Source organism: Erpetoichthys calabaricus, chromosome 10, assembly GCF_900747795.2.
Source record: "Erpetoichthys calabaricus chromosome 10, fErpCal1.3, whole genome shotgun sequence".
Taxonomy (NCBI): Eukaryota; Metazoa; Chordata; class Cladistia; order Polypteriformes; family Polypteridae; genus Erpetoichthys; species Erpetoichthys calabaricus.
The window spans coordinates 131,372,571-131,390,219 of record NC_041403.2 but is presented as its reverse complement, the minus strand read 5'-3'; the positions used below and the strand labels follow the sequence as shown (position 1 = coordinate 131,390,219).

The window sequence follows — 17,649 nt, the reverse complement described above, 5'->3', positions numbered from 1 at the left end:
TGTTGGTAATCTGTTTCAAGGTTGACTCATGCACAAGAACAATTTATACTTACCAGTTAACCTAAGACATGTATCTTTCTGATGTGAGAAGAAAAGCACAGTACCCATAGAAAACCCTCACAGATAAACCAACTCAACACACATCAATTCACCGTTTAGAAGTACCTAATACATATAGTTTTAGGGTATGTAATAAAGGCAGGTTAAATGGCATTTTAGAGTCAGAGAAGTATTTGAAACTATGATGTTACTTATGCATCTATTTACCCAGAAGTTAGCAGTATAATTTCTGATTTCTTTGGTGAATGCATCTTACTTTGGTAAAAAGGAAGGGTCTGCCCCTGCAAGTGCCTACAGTTTTTGTTTTCTTTAAGATGATTCATTTGCATGTTTGTTTACCACTCAATTAACTCTTAATATGTTTTGTGGATACCTGCAGTCCATTTTGCATAATAAGCAACAAAATGAAAGTAAGATCAATAACATGTTTTTCCACGAAGGTGCCGGTGTCCCCTTCGTATTAATATTTAACTTGTGAATAGCTAGGTTGTTTAATATTGGTATTGGTGTACGGTTCCTATACTTGGTTCACTTGGTGTTAAGCTCCTGGATTTATTCAATGTGTCTATAATAAATTAAGAATAAAGAATGGTTTGCTAATGCTTTCCTTTACTTGATGAATCCAGTGATGAATCCTGTTTATTTACTGGAGTACCACTGTTAAGTTTCTTACACCCTCCAATTGACACGGACAGTTTAGGTAAATGTTGCAGCTGTTGAATGTAAGTACAGTAATCCCTCCTCCATCGCGGGGGTTGCGTTCCAGAACCCCCCGCAAAAGGTGAAAATCCGCAAAGTAGAAACCATATGTTTATATGGTTATTTTTATATTGTCATGCTTGGGTCACAGATTTGCACAGAAACACAGGACGTTGTAGAGAGACAGGAACTTCATTCAAACACTGCAAACAAACATTTGTCTCTTTTTCAAAAGTTTAAACTGTGCTCCATGACAAGACAGAGATGACAGTTCCGTCTCACAATTAAAAGAATGCAAACATATCTTCCTCTTCAAAGGAGTGCGCATCAGGATCAGAGAATGTCAGAAAGAGAGAGAAAAGCAAACAAACCAATAGGGCTGTTTGACTTTTAAGTATGCGAAGCACCGAGGCACAAAGCTGTTGAAGGCGGCAGCTCATACCCCCTCCGTCAGGAGCAGAGAGAGAGAGACAGAGAAAAACAAACAATCAAAAATCAATACGTGCCCTTCGAGCTTTTAAGTATGCGAAGCACCGTGCAGCATGTCGCTTCACGAAGCAGCTGCACAGAAGGGAGCAACGTTAAGATAATCTTTCAGCATTTTCAGACGAGCGTCCGTATCATCTAGGTGTGCGAACAGCCCCCCTGCTCAATCCCCCTACGTCAGGATCAGAGAATGTCAGCGCAAGAGAGAGAGAAAGAAAAGTAAGTTGGGTAGCTTCTCAGCCATCTGCCAATAGCGTTCCTTGTATGAAATCAACTGGGCAAACCAACTGAGGAAGCATGTACCAGAAATTAAAAGACCCATTGTCCGCAGAAATCCGCGAACCAGCAAAAAATCTGCGATATATATTTAAATATGCTTACATATAAAATCCGTGATAGAGTGAAGCCGCGAAAGGCGAAGCGCGATATAGCGAGGGATTACTGTAGTTTGACATAGTGATCTGAGAACAAAAGGTATCTTGTTTAATATTTTGAACAATTTGTATTTTTGATAGTGTTTTTTTAAGAGTTGTAGATAATAAGATATTGTAACTTTTAAAATCGCATGTTCCTGCTCAGAGTAATAAAATGCAAAATAAAGAGTTTCTGCATGAGACTATCCTTTGGTAGCCTTAAGCCTGAGGCCACCAATATGGGCGCTGGTTCACTGCATCCCTTAACTGGATATGTGGTATTAGAAAATTGATAAGTAAATAAATATAATGGGAAATTACATACATTCAGTATCAAAGAGCAACTGAAAACAAATCAAAATACCACAGTGTGTTAGTCCTGAGTTAGTTGTTCATAACACATATTGGAGTTGAAAACAGCTTTGGCACAGCTTTTTTGGGCATTCATGAGATGATACCCTTTGCAGAATTATACACTTTTAACCAGTTTGAGGTGGCTTGAACCGTATCATCATGCTCATTATTAGGCTAGTTGCTGAGGTTTTCATAATCTGTCTAAATTTCCAAAAGGAAATACAGTGTGGTGCCCTTTAGGATTTCTCAGCTGCTAACATTTTTATATTTTTTTCTTTATGTTTTAGGTAACAACACGAGGAGAGGCCCATTTAGAACTCAATGCTTTCAGGAGAAAACATGATTGTGCTTTGGTGATTTCAGGAGACTCATTAGAAGTATGCCTTTACAACTGTGCATTAGCCATTTTTTTAAGCTATATTGCCTTGTTGTTAGTTTTGTTCTCAAAGTAAGTTAAAATAAGGTTTGGGTTGATCCTGAACTTACAATAAGTTATGTACCGTAAAGGTTGCAGTGCCCTTGTACTTACACATTAATATACAGAATATTTATTATTCTTAAGTAAATCTGTGATCATATGGAGAAAAAAACAATTAAGATCATGAACGTAATATAAAACATCAGGAAAGTAGCTCATAAAATCTCTCTGATAATGATGTGGTCTTCTAGAATTTGAATGTTTTCTGTTTTTATGAAGTCTGTGCTAGTTTGAATTTCTCTTACAGTTGAAATGAAAATTATTTTATCCAAGGATATCACTGATTTTGTTATTATTCTTTATAATGTCTGGAGTGCATTAACAATATGCAGTACTTGTTCATTTAGATGATGGTTAAGGAAACATTATAGTACATTACCATACAATAGAAAAGATAAATAACTGTTCTGTTACTTATTGATTACTCCTGATAGCTGTATAGCTCAGATAGCAACAGATTTTATTTATTTTGGAAATTGTACTAAAAGGTTTATATATACTATATGTGCATGTGTGTGTGCATAAAAAATAATTTGTAAAGTGCACAGCTGACTGCTCAGAATCTTTGTAGAGCAGGGCGAGAATGCTCAGCTCCTTGTAGCCAGAAATGAAATCACGATGAGTAGGTGCTGCTGCCCATTGTGTAACCGTATAAGAAAGATAATCTGGGAGCAGGAAATGAGAACCTTGTGCACCCTGTACAGTAGTAATGGTCCGTCCCCTAACAGTAATATTTCATGCAGGCATGGTTTGAAGCAAATAGATTTTCATAGATTACCTACTTTTGCACATTGTTTGGAGACATTTTTACTCTTCCATGCAAATTTCACCTTTCTTTTCAGCTGACTTAGACTAAAAAAAGCCACTGATAGTACTGCTGCCTCGCCATATGAAAGGCTAGTGTTCAAGTCCAAGGTGTTCTTTGCGTGGAGCTTGCATTTTCTGCCCATGTATTTGTGTGTTTTCTCTGAGTACTCTGGTTTTATCCTACAGTCAAGAGACATGGAGGTTAGGTTGATTATTGATGCTGAATTGGACTTGGATGTGTATGTGCATTCACTCTGTGGTGGCTGGTGTGCTGTCTAGGGATTTTTCCTGCTTTGTGGCAGATGCTTGCTGGCGTAATCAGCTTCCCCATGACCCTGCTCTGGAAAAGTGAGTTTAGGAAATGAATGGATGTTAATGTTTTATCATTTTTATTTTTTGAATGGGCAGCTGAGGAAGTCTTACCTCTTTAGCTCTTTAGCTTAGGCTTTATGTGCTTTATATTTTTATAGTCATTTAACTGAAAGGAAGGCTTAGGCAGATTTTATTCTGTATGTTTGTCCTTGGATTTTTTTTTCCCATCAATGTTTCCCATCCTCCATCTGTATTTTAATGCTATAGTCATGCTCACCCCTGTGAAACTACATGGTAAATGGGCAATATTATGTTAGCCAAGTAAGCTTTCAGGCTTTCCTTAAATCTCCAATATGTTATCCTAATTACTCACCAACTATAAAGCTGCCTCTGAGTACATTCACTGGCCAGCCCTGTAGAAAGACCTCCAGAAAGAGCAAGTACCTGACAAGATCATCCAACTATTTCGGAAAACATACAAAAACTCAAGCTGTATTGAAACCAATGGGGCATTCTCAAAAGACTACCCTATTCGGACAGATGTCTGACAAGTGATCAATGCATTAAGGCTGGAAATGTTTATGCAGATACTCTGCAAACAGTCACAAATGAGGCGCAATTGTGTGGGATGTGGGATTCAAAATCAACATTGGAAAAAAAAAAAGCAATGATGTCTTACGAATCTCCAGCTGCAGTCTACCTTTATGGCTTTCAGCTTGAGCAAGTAGCAGAATTCATAAATCTTGGCTCAGTCATACTGGTGAAGAAAATAGCCGTTACGTCCAAGGTTCTCAGCCAAATCGGCCAAGCCATTGCTACCTTTGGGTCGCTAAACTGGTGCACTTAGCAAAAAAAAAAAAAAAATACAACAATCAAGACTAAGATGTGACTACTCCAAGCACTCATCATCCCAGTCCTCCTCCATGGCTAAGAAACCTGGGGCCTCAAGTACAGGGTGGTCCAGAACTAACTGTGCAATTATTGCATTGCATTGCATTAAAAGTTGCATAGTTAGATCAGGACCACCCTATATAATGGTGTGCATAGAATTCACACTAAAACATGGAGTACAGACAAAAACAGAAATGTGTGAACACGCAAAAAAATCGAGATGCATAAATCTGAGCATGTTAACTTCCATGTTCTTCCACTACATGAATCCCGGTCAATGTAAAATGTAATGCACATGCACGCACCTGCTGCCCCACCCTGACCTCTCCCAGACTTAAGCCTCTTAGAATATTCAGTGAAAATACAATGGCAAAAGCACTGGGGGGGAGAAGAATTTCAGCAAATACCAAGTGGAGGCGTGGAAAAATGTACTATTTGTTGGTTTAAACAGTGGTATAAAAACAAAAGAAAGTTGATTGAATGACACTGAGTGGTGGAAAAACTCAAAATTTCAATTTCAGAAAGCCACACAGTGCCCATAATAAAAAGAAGTGGTCAAATATCAAAATTGCTGTGAAAAGGCGTGTCATAGCCCACCGTCTGAGTGTCATATGGAAGCATATTAGGGTTTAGAGAAACGAAAATTAACAGGAACGCAATGGGGGGAAAAAGGTCAAAATTTCCACTTTAATCACATAGTTTATTTTGTCATTAAAGTAAAACGTTATAAACTTCATCCTAAAATCGTATAATTTACTAGTTTCACAGATCCCATTGTAACTAAAGTAGCACATTAAATGCTTCATATTCTATGTGTTTCTTTTCTCTTTGTGTGTGAGTCACTACATGCTTCTTAAACAGGCTTTCTCTTACATCGATAGGACACAGAATACACTACATTCATGATATTACAGCTCTCTGAACAATTTAAATACTAAGAAAAAGTATACTTGATATAATTTTCATGATGATAGGGATTAACACATGTATTAAAAATTGAGGGTACGGTGGTGCCCTTCCCAGAGATTGTTCCTGCCTCCCGCAAGATGCTCGCTGTGCCGTTGTCAACCCTTGATAAATTAATTTATTGCAGCAGTACTCTCTCTTTCTAATGAACTAACCCCCAATTCTTGTCCTTCCTTTTCTTTTTTCAAGTAACCAATCGCCAAACAATCAGCTCTTTAATAAATGTCAAGCCATCTGTAAGCTTAGAATGCCGATTCTTCAAATCTTTTAAAGAACATTGAAATATCTTCGTGTTTAATTATTCCATCCATCTATCCGTCCTTGGTCACGCCAGTCCCAGCAATAATACAGCACAGGGCAGGAACAATCCATGAACAGGGCACCAGTTCATTGGTACTGCTGTCCACACGTTTAACTATTAACAGTATACATTATTTAAATGAAATTAAAAAATTATCTGTATAATGTAATATATATACTTTACTGCATTTCATCTTAAAATTGATATCAAGAGCTCTAAGATGATAGCGCCTGGAAATCAAAATTGGCTTAGAAGCCAGTTGTCATCATCAGTAAATACACGCTCACTTCTATTGGATTAAATTGAATTCCTTTATTATTATTTTATGGTTCAATGAGATTTAATATGCAGATCCTCCATAAACTTATTTTCCTATAAAATGGTAAAATAACAACAATAATAATAATAATATGATAAAAAAACAATGAAAAATATACAATATGAAAGCATAAGTGGCTCAGGTTGTGCAAAATTACAACTGTAGTGCAAGTTTGCAGTGAGGTAATTGTGCATATAAGTACAAACAGTTCTACCAGGAGCACTTGATGGACTGATTGAGTGCGTTTATAGCTCTTGGGATGAAACTGTTTCTGAACCACAAGGTCCATACAGGAATGGTTCTGAAGCATTTGCTGAATGGGAGAAGTTCAAACAGACTATGCCCATGGCTGAGGCAGCGTGTGCTAGTAGCTGTATCCTGATAATTGTCTCCACTCTTGACACAATCTGCTTTAGAGCTTTACGATCAGCTTTTACAGCTTCTGTATAGCTGTGATTCCACACTCGAATACAGTGGGTTAAAATACTCTGAATGGTGCACTGAGAGTAACAACACTAAAGCAGCTATAGTATTTGGAATAGTTCGGCCATTTCATGCACTATTATATGGTTACAGGTTGATTACAATCAGATGCCTTAAACTAAAAAAAACGATATGCAGTTAATTTCAGTGTTTTGGATAAAACTGCATCTGGGATGTGAATCTGAAAAATAAAGGGAAACCACACAGGAATAGTAGCACTGCTTTAACAGTGGGTGCCGCCAGTTTGCAAAACCGAGTCAAAAATGTGCATATGCAATGGTTTGAGCTGCTATGAGAATGTGCGTAGCTTTACGCCAAGTTTAGTTTTTATACATGACGATGTGAGCGTGGAAACAGGCATACAAAACGTTTTTGTGCGTGTGCACTGTTTATACATAAGGCGCATACACTTTTTTGTAGACAGATAGGCTAGAAACATTCCTGATGCGATGCCTGTGAAAAATTCTCAAAATCTCTTTCAAAGACCAGAATAGCTGAGGAAATTCGGAAAAGATTTTATACACAATTTACATAACATTTCTATTATTATTAAGTTATTAAGCAGTTCATATACGTTTGCAACCCGAGATTTTTCTTCTTTTTTTGCATATAACAAAGACATATGCTTCGCATTTGCCATTCCAACAGATTGCACATCACAAACATTAACACTGCTATCGTTTTTTTCGTGTCTGCCGTTTCTATAGGAGGGTGACAATGAGTTAAATTCCAATGGATGTTTTTCAAAAGTTGACAAGCAATAAGCAAAAGGTATCACTGAAAACCACAGAAAACAAAAACAGCAAAAAAAAAAAAAAAAACAGTACGAGGAAAGTTCGAAGAAAGAATTTTTTTTTACAATGTTTCTGTTTGGGGATCGTTGTGTAAATGTGTACAACTGAGCTGTGACCACAGATCTAACTGCTCTGTGAATGATTCATTCAAGCATTTCAAGGTCACTTCGTTGTAATGAAAGCATCTGCTGAATGTACTTCATAGTAACGAGACTTCTATAGACTTGTGTCATATGGGGAAACTGTCGGGACCATAAAAATACTTTGTTGTAATACTCTGTTACCTCAGTCTCTCTCTTCTCTCTGTGCCGCTGCAAAGCCCCGCCCGCCAAGCGTTCTGAAAAGTCTGAGTGAGTCTCCGTTGCCGCCAGTTCTCTCGCGGCCCGGCTGTCAGACGGCTGCGGCCCGGTAGTGGGTTGCGGACCGGTGGTTGGGGACCCCTGGTCCACAGGATGCAAAAACCCTATCTTGGGGAAAAACTGCTTGTATTAGACAATCTTTCACTTACATAGGTTTTTAAAATGTATTGAGGTGTAAAGACTTATGAATGAACACAGTTGATCCAACATTTTTGATGAACAAGCATTTGGGTGAAATTCACGCCAAAATACCGTGGTAGACAGGAGTTTTCTAAACAGCTTCCTGTTAAAAATCTTAGATGTAAATAGTGTCATTGAAAATAATTGCAAAAAACTTTGTAAGCAGTTTTAGAGCATTCTGGTCTAGTGTTAAAGCACTATAAACACATTTGGTTTGTGAATCTGCCCTTGGGTTCTAAAAAAGGTGAGTCTTGAGGAATGTGGAAGGTAAAAAAAATACCATTTTCCTTGCACAGTTTTAAGTGCTCTTCAAAATAACTCTGTAAATTTACAAAATTTTACTCCCTTAAAGAAAGCAGCTTCTAGAATTTGACAAGACATGAACTAGTGCCAATGTGGCCAAGCCAAATCAGTCTACAACATTGTAAAAAAGGGGCCATTCCATTGGGCTTGGTAAGAACAGCATCTGCTTGCAGTGCAGCCATTTTGTATTCATTAAGGCTGAAAATATTTTATTGGTGTTCATGGTATTTTAAGTAGCATTTTTATATTGTGCAATATTTTAACAAACCAAATTTTCTTAACCTGTTTAAACATACTTTTCACATACAATAGATTCGTAAAGCTATTTAGAAAATTAAAAATGTAGTAAATTTGAAAATTCTTTTTATAAACAAAAAATACTCAGCTGACACAACAATATTGACAAAAATTGAATTAAAGAGTACAATAGAGGAATAACAGCTGTTTTGTAGCAATAACAAAAATGTAAGATAGCATGTAAAACTGCGCTAGAAAATGAATTGTGTTCAGTCTGCTGGCAATAAGTGTCCTATTACATGTGTACATAGAAAAACCCAGGCATTTTCTAGGAGTGTCCTATCATATTTGCAATTGTACTCATCAGCATTTAGCATAGCACAACATGGCTAAGGCACTGTTGTCTTTATAATGTACCTGCATTCTGACAGTCCAAGCTATTTTTAAAACTGGTGTACTTGTTATACTGTTGCTTTGCTTATATTTGCAGTAACAATAAGCAACCTAAATTTATTCTCTTGTACCCTCAGGTTTGTTTAAAGTTCTACGAGTATGAATTCATGGAGTTGGCTTGTCAGTGTCCAGCTGTCATCTGCTGCAGAGTGGCTCCCACACAGAAGGCCCAGATTGTTAGGTTGCTGCAGGAGCGTACTGGCAAACTTACCTGTGCTGTTGGTCAGTATCAACATATTCATTCCATCATTTTAAAAACCATTCATGATCCTTTGAATAGTTTGTGCAGAATTATATGTGTCAGACTTGTGTGATTTTTGTATGTAATGTGTTGTATCCATTCATTGAATATCGCTTCTTCCTCTTCCACTCTAATTTAAGGTATACTTGTTTTAAAAAATGGGATCAATTTGAATTAATTGATTATAAGTCTGCTTATTTGATAGGCTTCTCTGTAGCTTAGCTAGTAAATACTCAGTGATACTGCAGATTAAAGAAAGCAGTTGTGTTGATAATCCATAGACTTCATTATGTCCAGCACTCTGAAGAATTAAATATTCAACAGGTGACTGCAGATATGGCAGCAGCAGTATGTAAGGATGTCTCAAATATACTTGACTAGATTTGTGTAAAAGCGGAAATCAGCTGCCAGCTGACTGAATGGAGAAGTTTGTAAACTTTGATTACATAAATGTGGTGTAATTATGCATTAATTACTGCAGCTCAGTATTGCATTTTGCGTTGTTTTCACATTGTTCAGTTTCTTGCCATTAATTAACAGGGGATGGTGGAAATGATGTCAGCATGATCCAAGAAGCAGACTGTGGTGTTGGTGTTGAAGGAAAGGTGAGAGACAAATGGTTTCACATGACATAAAGAGAGTTGTTGGTACTACCAATGTTCGTAGAAGTGGCATTCCGGGATGTTTGGATTTAAACATCCTCTGTATTAAAAATAAATTTAAAATCTCATGTAAAGCAGTCTGCCTGTTTTGTTTTGAATCTAATCAGTAACAGCGCATTCCATTGGTAGCATCTTAACAGACTAGACCCTTTATAATTACATAAACCCTTCTCTAGTTATGCCATATTTGGTTCCTAGGCTCTTAATATCTTAAGTTCACTCATCCAGAGTTCATCCATTACATGGCTGCTTAAATTTTGGGTGGAAGGCCTAAATCAACCCCAGAATGAGTACACTTGGGAACAAACTGACTCTCAGACTTAACATGACAGTTTAAGGAATAGTCAGTCTAATCTGCATGATTTTGGGATGTTAGAGAAAACTGGACTGTCAAACAGAAAAAAGGATAATATACAGTATATAAACCACAGAAACAGTGATCATTCCAAGAATCAAGCCTGACTCCATGAACTTAAGAGGCAACAGCACTGTACATACTGTAGCATTCAAGGCTTTGTTCAGTTCTACTCTCACATAAAATTATTATAGCTGAGATAATTTAAAATCTGGCTTCTAACTATTATGAGGATTAATTGATTTCTTTTACATATCATATAAAATATCTTGTTATATCCACTCAATGTTCATAGTCATCGAATACAAACCTTCTTGGGGGTTGCCGAAAATACTTAGTAAATGAAAGAGTGTTGAGCCATTGTTATAAATAGACTGCAAACATGGGCCTCCTTTATTTGCAGTAAGTGGTGGATTCAAAGATGCTCTTGTTAATGCAGGATGGCAGACTGAAGAAATCTAAAAAAGACTCCTTTAATCAACTAGGTTCATTTACTTATAATGACTATGAAACATTTCAAATACACCAGTCAAACATATAGATTAATGATATAGTCCAGAAAGGCACATGGGTGGATACTTGGTTAAAAGAAAGAAGACTTCTTCTTTGTAAATTTATATCAAAGAACAAAATATAAAGTTAAATGTTGTATATACTGCAGTGGGCTGGCGCCCTGCCCAGGATTTGTTCCTACCTTGCGCCCAGTGTTGGCTGGGATTGGCTCCAGCAGACCCCCGTGACCCTGTGTTAGGATATAGCGGGTTGGATAATGGATGGATGGATGTTATATGTAATCTCATTTTACAATTTAAATGTACTGGTACTAATGAAGTCAGGATGGTTTAACGGGTAGAGACAGTTTCAAGTACTTTTTTTCATTTCTCTTAGACATGTTACCTTGAATCTCTGAAAGTTAATTTAAATACTCACAAAATCTGCATTTGGAATTTGATTTAAATTTTGTTATACTGGAAATTACACTTGATATTTTTGTTTAGTTACATCATTCTTAATTGTTTTAATATATTTAGTGTTAACGGCCACAGTTAATCATTGACTAAGAACACAGGCAGGTTTGGGAAACAAATTTTCATTGAAAATCAATTTAATTTTGCTGTTTTTAATAATCATTTTTTAAGAATGGAGAAAGAATTCAACCAAGGATGTTTCTGTTATAGCATTGGAATCTTTATTTTGATAATATGATGAAAAATATAGAAAACACAGATAAATGGTGCACTGTTTAAAAATTCAGAACCATTAATGAAGCTAGTTTCTCTATGCATTTTTTCCCAAACTTTGGTTGACTACAATTGAAATAGCCAGCCTCCCACCTCTTTCCTCTGTCAGTATTCTAGAAATCTTGGCAAATTTGTTAAAAATTAAAAACTGATCTATTACATTGACACAAGTATTTAGATATTTTGCTATGACATTTGAAATCTGGCTCAGCTGCATCCCACGCTATTGATCATAACTGAGATGTTTCCACACCTAGTTTTGAGTCTGCCTGTGGTCAATTCATCTGATTTCACATGATTAGGGAAGGCGTACACCGGTCTATATGAGGTCCCACAGTTGTGTATCGTAGCCAAAACCAAGCCATAAGATTAAAGGAATTGCCTTCAGAGCTTAGTCATTATTGTGTCGAGGAACAGATCTGCGCAAGGCTACAAAAACTTTCAGCAGCATTGAAGGCTGCCAAGAGCACAATGGCCTCCATAATTTTTAAATGGAATAAGTCTGAAAGTACAATAACTCCTCCTAGAGCTTGCTGCCTGTTCAAACCAAGCAGTTAGGGGAAAGGGCCTTAGTAAGAGAAGTGACCAAGAACTTGATGATCACTCTGGCAGAGAACTTGTGTTCCAAAGACTTGTGACTAGAGACTATTTGAGCCTAGTTATGGTAAACTGAACAGAGCAAAGTACAGGTATATTGTCACCTGCTTCAGAGCACAACAGACCTCAGACTGGGCTGAAATTTCACCTTCCAACAGTGTAGTGACCATAAACACATGGCAAAGACAACACAGGACTGGCATGGGGTCAGCTCTGTAAATGTTATTGAGTAGCTCAGCCAGAGCTCGGACCTAACGTAATCAAACTACTTACTCACGTCATCTCATCTGACAGAGCTTGACAGGATTTGCTGAGAAGAATGGGAGAAAAATCCCCAGATTCAGGTGTGGGAAGCTGTTGCATTGTACTCCAGAAGACTCCAAATCGTAATCACTGCCAAAGGGGCTTCAACGAAGTACTGAGTAAAGGGTTTGAATACTTGTGTCAATGTGATATTTCAGCTTTTTCTAAAATCCTGTTTTTGCTTTTGCTTTGTCATTTTGGGATATTAAGTGTTGTTTGATGAGGGAGAAAGTTCATTTAAATTGTTATAGTGCTGAAAAATAACAATGTGTAAAAAGCAGAGATGTTATATATAAAAGTATATACTGTATATTCACAGTTTGTATTTTTGTCAGCTGCTCTGAGGATATTAACGTTAAAAGTTAATTATTATGTACTTGTACACATGATGATAAACTTGACTAAGAGAATAGATTTTTTGTCCTTGTGTATAATTATAAAATGACAATAAATCCTTAATGTTTATTTTGGATTTAATGATGAGACAGGTGTTATCTTTCCTATCTTTCCATGTCACCTATAGGCTATGATAAAACTAGTTTTGTTATACTAAAACAAAAGGATTTTCTCAAAATATTTGTGCATTAAACCAGATTATCTGTTGTTTTCTTGATCAGTGTAGGCAGCCTGTGGCCAGCAGTGGTTTAGTGGTTGTATTTTATTTTATGTTTATTATTTGTATGATTCTTGTATGAATTGTCTGATTTTTGCATATAATATTCATTACTGCATTCTTGGTCAGGTATTGCGCTACTGTCATTAGTCCAACAGGGACATGCAATTGAGAATGTTTTTGGACTGTGTACACATGATAATAAGCTTGAATTATAACCGTTTCAGAGGTTTCCCATACCTGAGGAAGATGAAAATCAATCTTGAAATACTTTTTCTTTTATAATTTCTGTACCAACCCTTCTATAACAACATAAAAAACAGTGTTTTGACTGTTGTTTTCCACTCCTTTAGGAAGGAAAGCAGGCGTCTTTGGCTGCTGATTTTTCTGTTACTCAGTTCAAACACTTGGGCAGATTACTCATGGTCCATGGACGAAACAGCTATAAACGTTCAGCCGCCCTCAGCCAGTTTGTAATTCACAGAAGTCTCTGCATCAGTACAATGCAGGTAATCAATCTTGGCTTTTTAAACAAGTGTGGGGAAAGGCCTATGAGTCACAAGAACAAAATGCACTGGCTGCTACCAGTGCCATTGGTCTGCTGCCCAGTTGCTCCAGTGAGTTCACTAAATGCTTAAAGACATAAATTCTGTTTGTGGTATCCTCAAAATTTGTGATGGAGTGGTGGCAAATGGTTTTGTGTATGAGCAGCTTATTGTAGAAATGGTTTTCTCCTCCTAAACTAGATCCTTGCACTTGCACAGCCAGTATGTCATTTTACTTTAATGATGGAGTAATGCTCTTCAGCTTTAGCTGATATTCCTGTTTTATTTACATGAAAAAATATGAGATATAGAGTGTCTTTCTGATCATGAAATCAGCTTTTGTTATACAGTATGTTTACATCCATGATCTATGAAAGCAAACCTAGATATAGAATACACAAGTGTATATAAGCCATCTGTTGTGTTTAAGTATATTGAATAGAGGACAGACACATGAGACTAGATGTGAAGAAACCAAAGTAACATGTTGTGTTAGGAAATGCCACATCAGCAAGAGGTCACAATCCAAGTGATGAATGAACATTTAACCATTCTTGCTATACAGTGTTCTGTGATGCTGTAAAGTCTTTGAATACGGTTAGAAAGAAAACCTGGAAGGAAAACACCTTAATTCACGTTATCACAACAAACTCAGCGTTTGCTCTTCAATGCAATTAGAGCTGTTGGTCAGATAGCCAACTCCCAGTAAAATACAATGTCATCTTTGTCTTCTAATGAAGCTTCAGTGATTGTCAGCATTGGACTGCCAAAATTGTCTATGATGAGCTGAAAGAGAACAGACTGGTGGACAATCCACTGTGTGAGCAGAGAAGAAAAGGGACCACTTACAGTACAGTTGTGTGCCTCTTAAAGATTTGATTTATCATGAGAGTCAAGAGGTCCAGAGATTTCTGGCACCTTGTCCCCCATCATAACCCTTAACAGAGCTGAATTTTTGAATGGCACCAATCTGAAAAGAAGACACTGCAGCTATCTTTTCTGAGAGAACTCTGCCTTCGGAAGCAGTAATCAGCCTGATGGTGTGGAGTTGCACCGCACAACTTGGCCTCACAAAGCAGGCCAGGCTAAGTGGCCACAGTCTTTTAGTAAAAGAGCTATATTTAAGACCACATGTAAAGAAGCCTAACAAAATTCATTGTATTTGTAAAAGTATAAAAGTTTAAAATTCCATTAACAGTAGAATTATCAAAGCCTGCGAAAAAAATCACAGCCCACCTTAAATCCGTTCACACCTCTCTGTCAGCATCTTTTGTGTTGTAAATGTGTCGATCAGCACAAATAGCAAGCAGCCTGGTATCTCATCCCCCCACCCACTGCCACAGTTCAATTCGCAAAGAAGGTTCTCAGTGCTCAGTGATTATCTTGGATTATCCTGGAGTTGTATAGGGTAAATAATACATAGTCATTTGGAATACATACATTTCATGTGTGTTCTGTATCTACAACAATGTATGCAAACACATCGTTATAACAGAAATGTTTCTCATGTTTTAGTAATATTTGACAAAATGTAGACATGAAGTGTATAATATGAGAAGCCTGAAGTCCAAATATCAAATAAACACTTTCACAGAATTCCCATGGGCTCACCACCTGTGGGAGGGGCCAAGGAGGTCGGGTGCAGTGTGAGTTGGGTAGTGGCCGAAGGCGGGGACCTTGGCGGTCTGATCCTCGGCTACAGAAGCTGGCTCTTGGGACGTGGAATGTCACCTCTCTGAAGGGGAAGAAGCCTGAGCTAGTGCGCGAGGTCGAGAGGTTCCAGCTAGATATAGTCGGACTCACCTCGACGCACAGCTTGGACTCTGGAACCAATCTCCTTGAGAGGGGCTGGACTCTGTACCACTCTGGAGTTGCCCCCGGTGAGAGGCGCCGAGCAGGTGTGGGTATACTTATTGCCCCCCGACTTGGAGCCTGTTCATTGGGGTTTACCCTGGTGGACGAGAGGGTAGCCTCACTCCGCCTTCGGGTGGGGGGGACGGATCCTAACTGTTGTTTGTGCATATGCATTGAACAGCAGTTCGGAGTACCCACCCTTTTTGGAGTCCCTGGAGGGGGTGCTAGAGGGCATACCTTCTGGGGACTCCCTCGTACTGCTGGGAGACTGCAGTGCTCACGTGGGCAATGACAGTGAGACCTGGAAGGGCGTGATTGGGAGGAATAGCCCCTCCCAATCTGAACCCGAGTGGTGTTTTGTTATTGGACTTCTGTGCTCGTCACGGATTGTCCATAACGAACACCATGTTCAAGCATAGGGGTTTTCATATGTGCACTTGGCACCAGGACACCCTAGGCCTCAGTTCGTTGATTGACTTTGTGGTCGTGTCATCGGATTTGCGGCCACATGTCTTGGACACTCAGGTGAAGAGAGGGGCGGAGCTGTCAACTGATCACCACCTGGTGGTGAGTTGGCTTTGATGGTGGGGGAGGATGCCGGTCAGGCCTGGTAGCCCCAAACGTGTTGTAAGGGTCTGCTGGGAACGTCTGGCAGAGCCCCCTGTCAGAAGTAGCTTCAACTCCCACCTCCGGCAGAACTTTGACCACGTCCCGAGGGAGGTGGGGGACATTGAGTCCGAATGGGCCATGTTCCATGTCTCTGTTGTTGAGGCGGCTGACCGGAGCTGTGGCCGTAAGGTGGTCGGTGCCTGTTGTGGCGGCAATCCCCGAAACCGTTGGTGGACACCGGCGTTGAGGGATGCCGTCAAGCTGAAGGAGTCCTACAGGACCTTTTTGTCCTGTGGGACTCTGGAGGCAGCTGATAGGTACCGGCAGGCCAAGCGGAATGCGGCTTTGGTGGTTGCTGAGGCAAAAGCTCAGGCGTGGGAGGAGTTTGGGGAGGCAATGGAGAACGACTTTCAGACGGCGTCGAGGAAATTCTGGTCCACCGTCCGGTGTCTCAGGAGGGGGAAGCAGTGCAGTGTCAACACTGTACAGTGCATCCAGAAAGTATTCACAGCGCATCACTTTTTCCACCTTTTGTTATGGTACAGCCTTATTCCAAAATGGATTAAATTCATTTTTTTCCTCAGAATTCTGCACACAACACCTCATAATGACAACGTGAAAAAAGTTTACTTGATGTTTTTGCATATTTATTAAAAATAAAAAAACTGAGAAATCACTTGTACATAAGTATTCACAGCCTTTGCACAATACTTTGTCGATGTACCTTTGGCAGCCATTACAGCCTCAAGTCTTGTTGAATATGATGCCACAAGCTTGGCACGCCTATCCTTGGCCAGTTTCGCCCATTCCTCTTTGCAGCACCTCTCAAGCTCCATCAAGTTGGATGGGAAGCGTCGGTGCACAGCCATTTTAAGATCTCTCCAGAGATGTTCAATCGGATTCAAGTCTGGGCTCTGGCTGGGCCACTCAAGGACATTCACAGAGTTGTCCTGAAGCCACTCCTTTGATATCTTGGCTGTGTTCTTAGGGTCGTTGTCCTGCTGAAAGATGAGCCGTCGCCCCAGTCTGAGGTCAAGAGCGCTCTGGAGCAGGTTTTCATCCAGGATGTCTCTGTACATTGCTGCAGTCATCTTTCCCTTTATCCTGACTAGTCTCCCAGTTCCTGCCGCTGAAAAACATTCCCACAGCATGATGCTGCCACCACCATGCTTCACTGTAGGGATGGTGCCAGGTTTCCTCCAAACGTGACGCCTGGCATTCACACCAAAGAGTTCAATCTTTGTCTCATCAGACCAGAGAATTTTCTTTCTCATGGTCTGTGAGTCCTTCAGGTGCCTTTTGGCAAACTCCAGGCGGGCTGCCATGTGCCTTTTACTAAGGAGTGGCTTCCGTCGGGCCACTCTACCATACAGGCCTGATTGGTGGATTGCTGCAGAGATGGTTGTCCTTCTGGAAGGTTCTCCTCTCTCCACAGAGGACCTCTGGAGCCCTGACAGAGTGACCATCGGGTTCTTGGTCACCTCCCTGACTAAGACCCTTCTCCTACAATCGCTCAGTTTAGATGGCTGGCCAGCTCTAGGAAGAGTCCTGGTGGTTTCGAACTTCTTCCACTTACGGATCATGGGGGCCACTGTGCTCATTGGGACCTTCAAAGCAGCAAAAATGTTTCTGTAACCTTCCCCAGATTTGTTCCTCGAGACAATCCTGTCTCAGAGGTCTACAGACAATTCCTTTGACTTCATGCTTTGTTTGTGCTCTGACATGAACTGTCAA

At 39.3% G+C, this 17,649-nt stretch overlaps 1 protein-coding gene across 2 annotated transcripts in view; it reads left to right on the top strand.

Annotated features, from left to right (window-relative positions):
• The window catches only part of LOC114658438 (probable phospholipid-transporting ATPase IIA), a 351,266-nt gene that overhangs the window by 274,199 nt on the left and 59,418 nt on the right, over nucleotides 1-17,649 (top strand). For both annotated transcript variants that reach the window (XM_051932991.1, XM_051932992.1), the window contains exons 20-23: nucleotides 2,300-2,389; nucleotides 8,973-9,117; nucleotides 9,677-9,741; nucleotides 13,261-13,416. In XM_051932991.1, coding sequence (XP_051788951.1) covers nucleotides 2,300-2,389; nucleotides 8,973-9,117; nucleotides 9,677-9,741; nucleotides 13,261-13,416 — 456 coding nt within the window. The remainder of the gene's footprint in view (nucleotides 1-2,299; nucleotides 2,390-8,972; nucleotides 9,118-9,676; nucleotides 9,742-13,260; nucleotides 13,417-17,649) is intronic.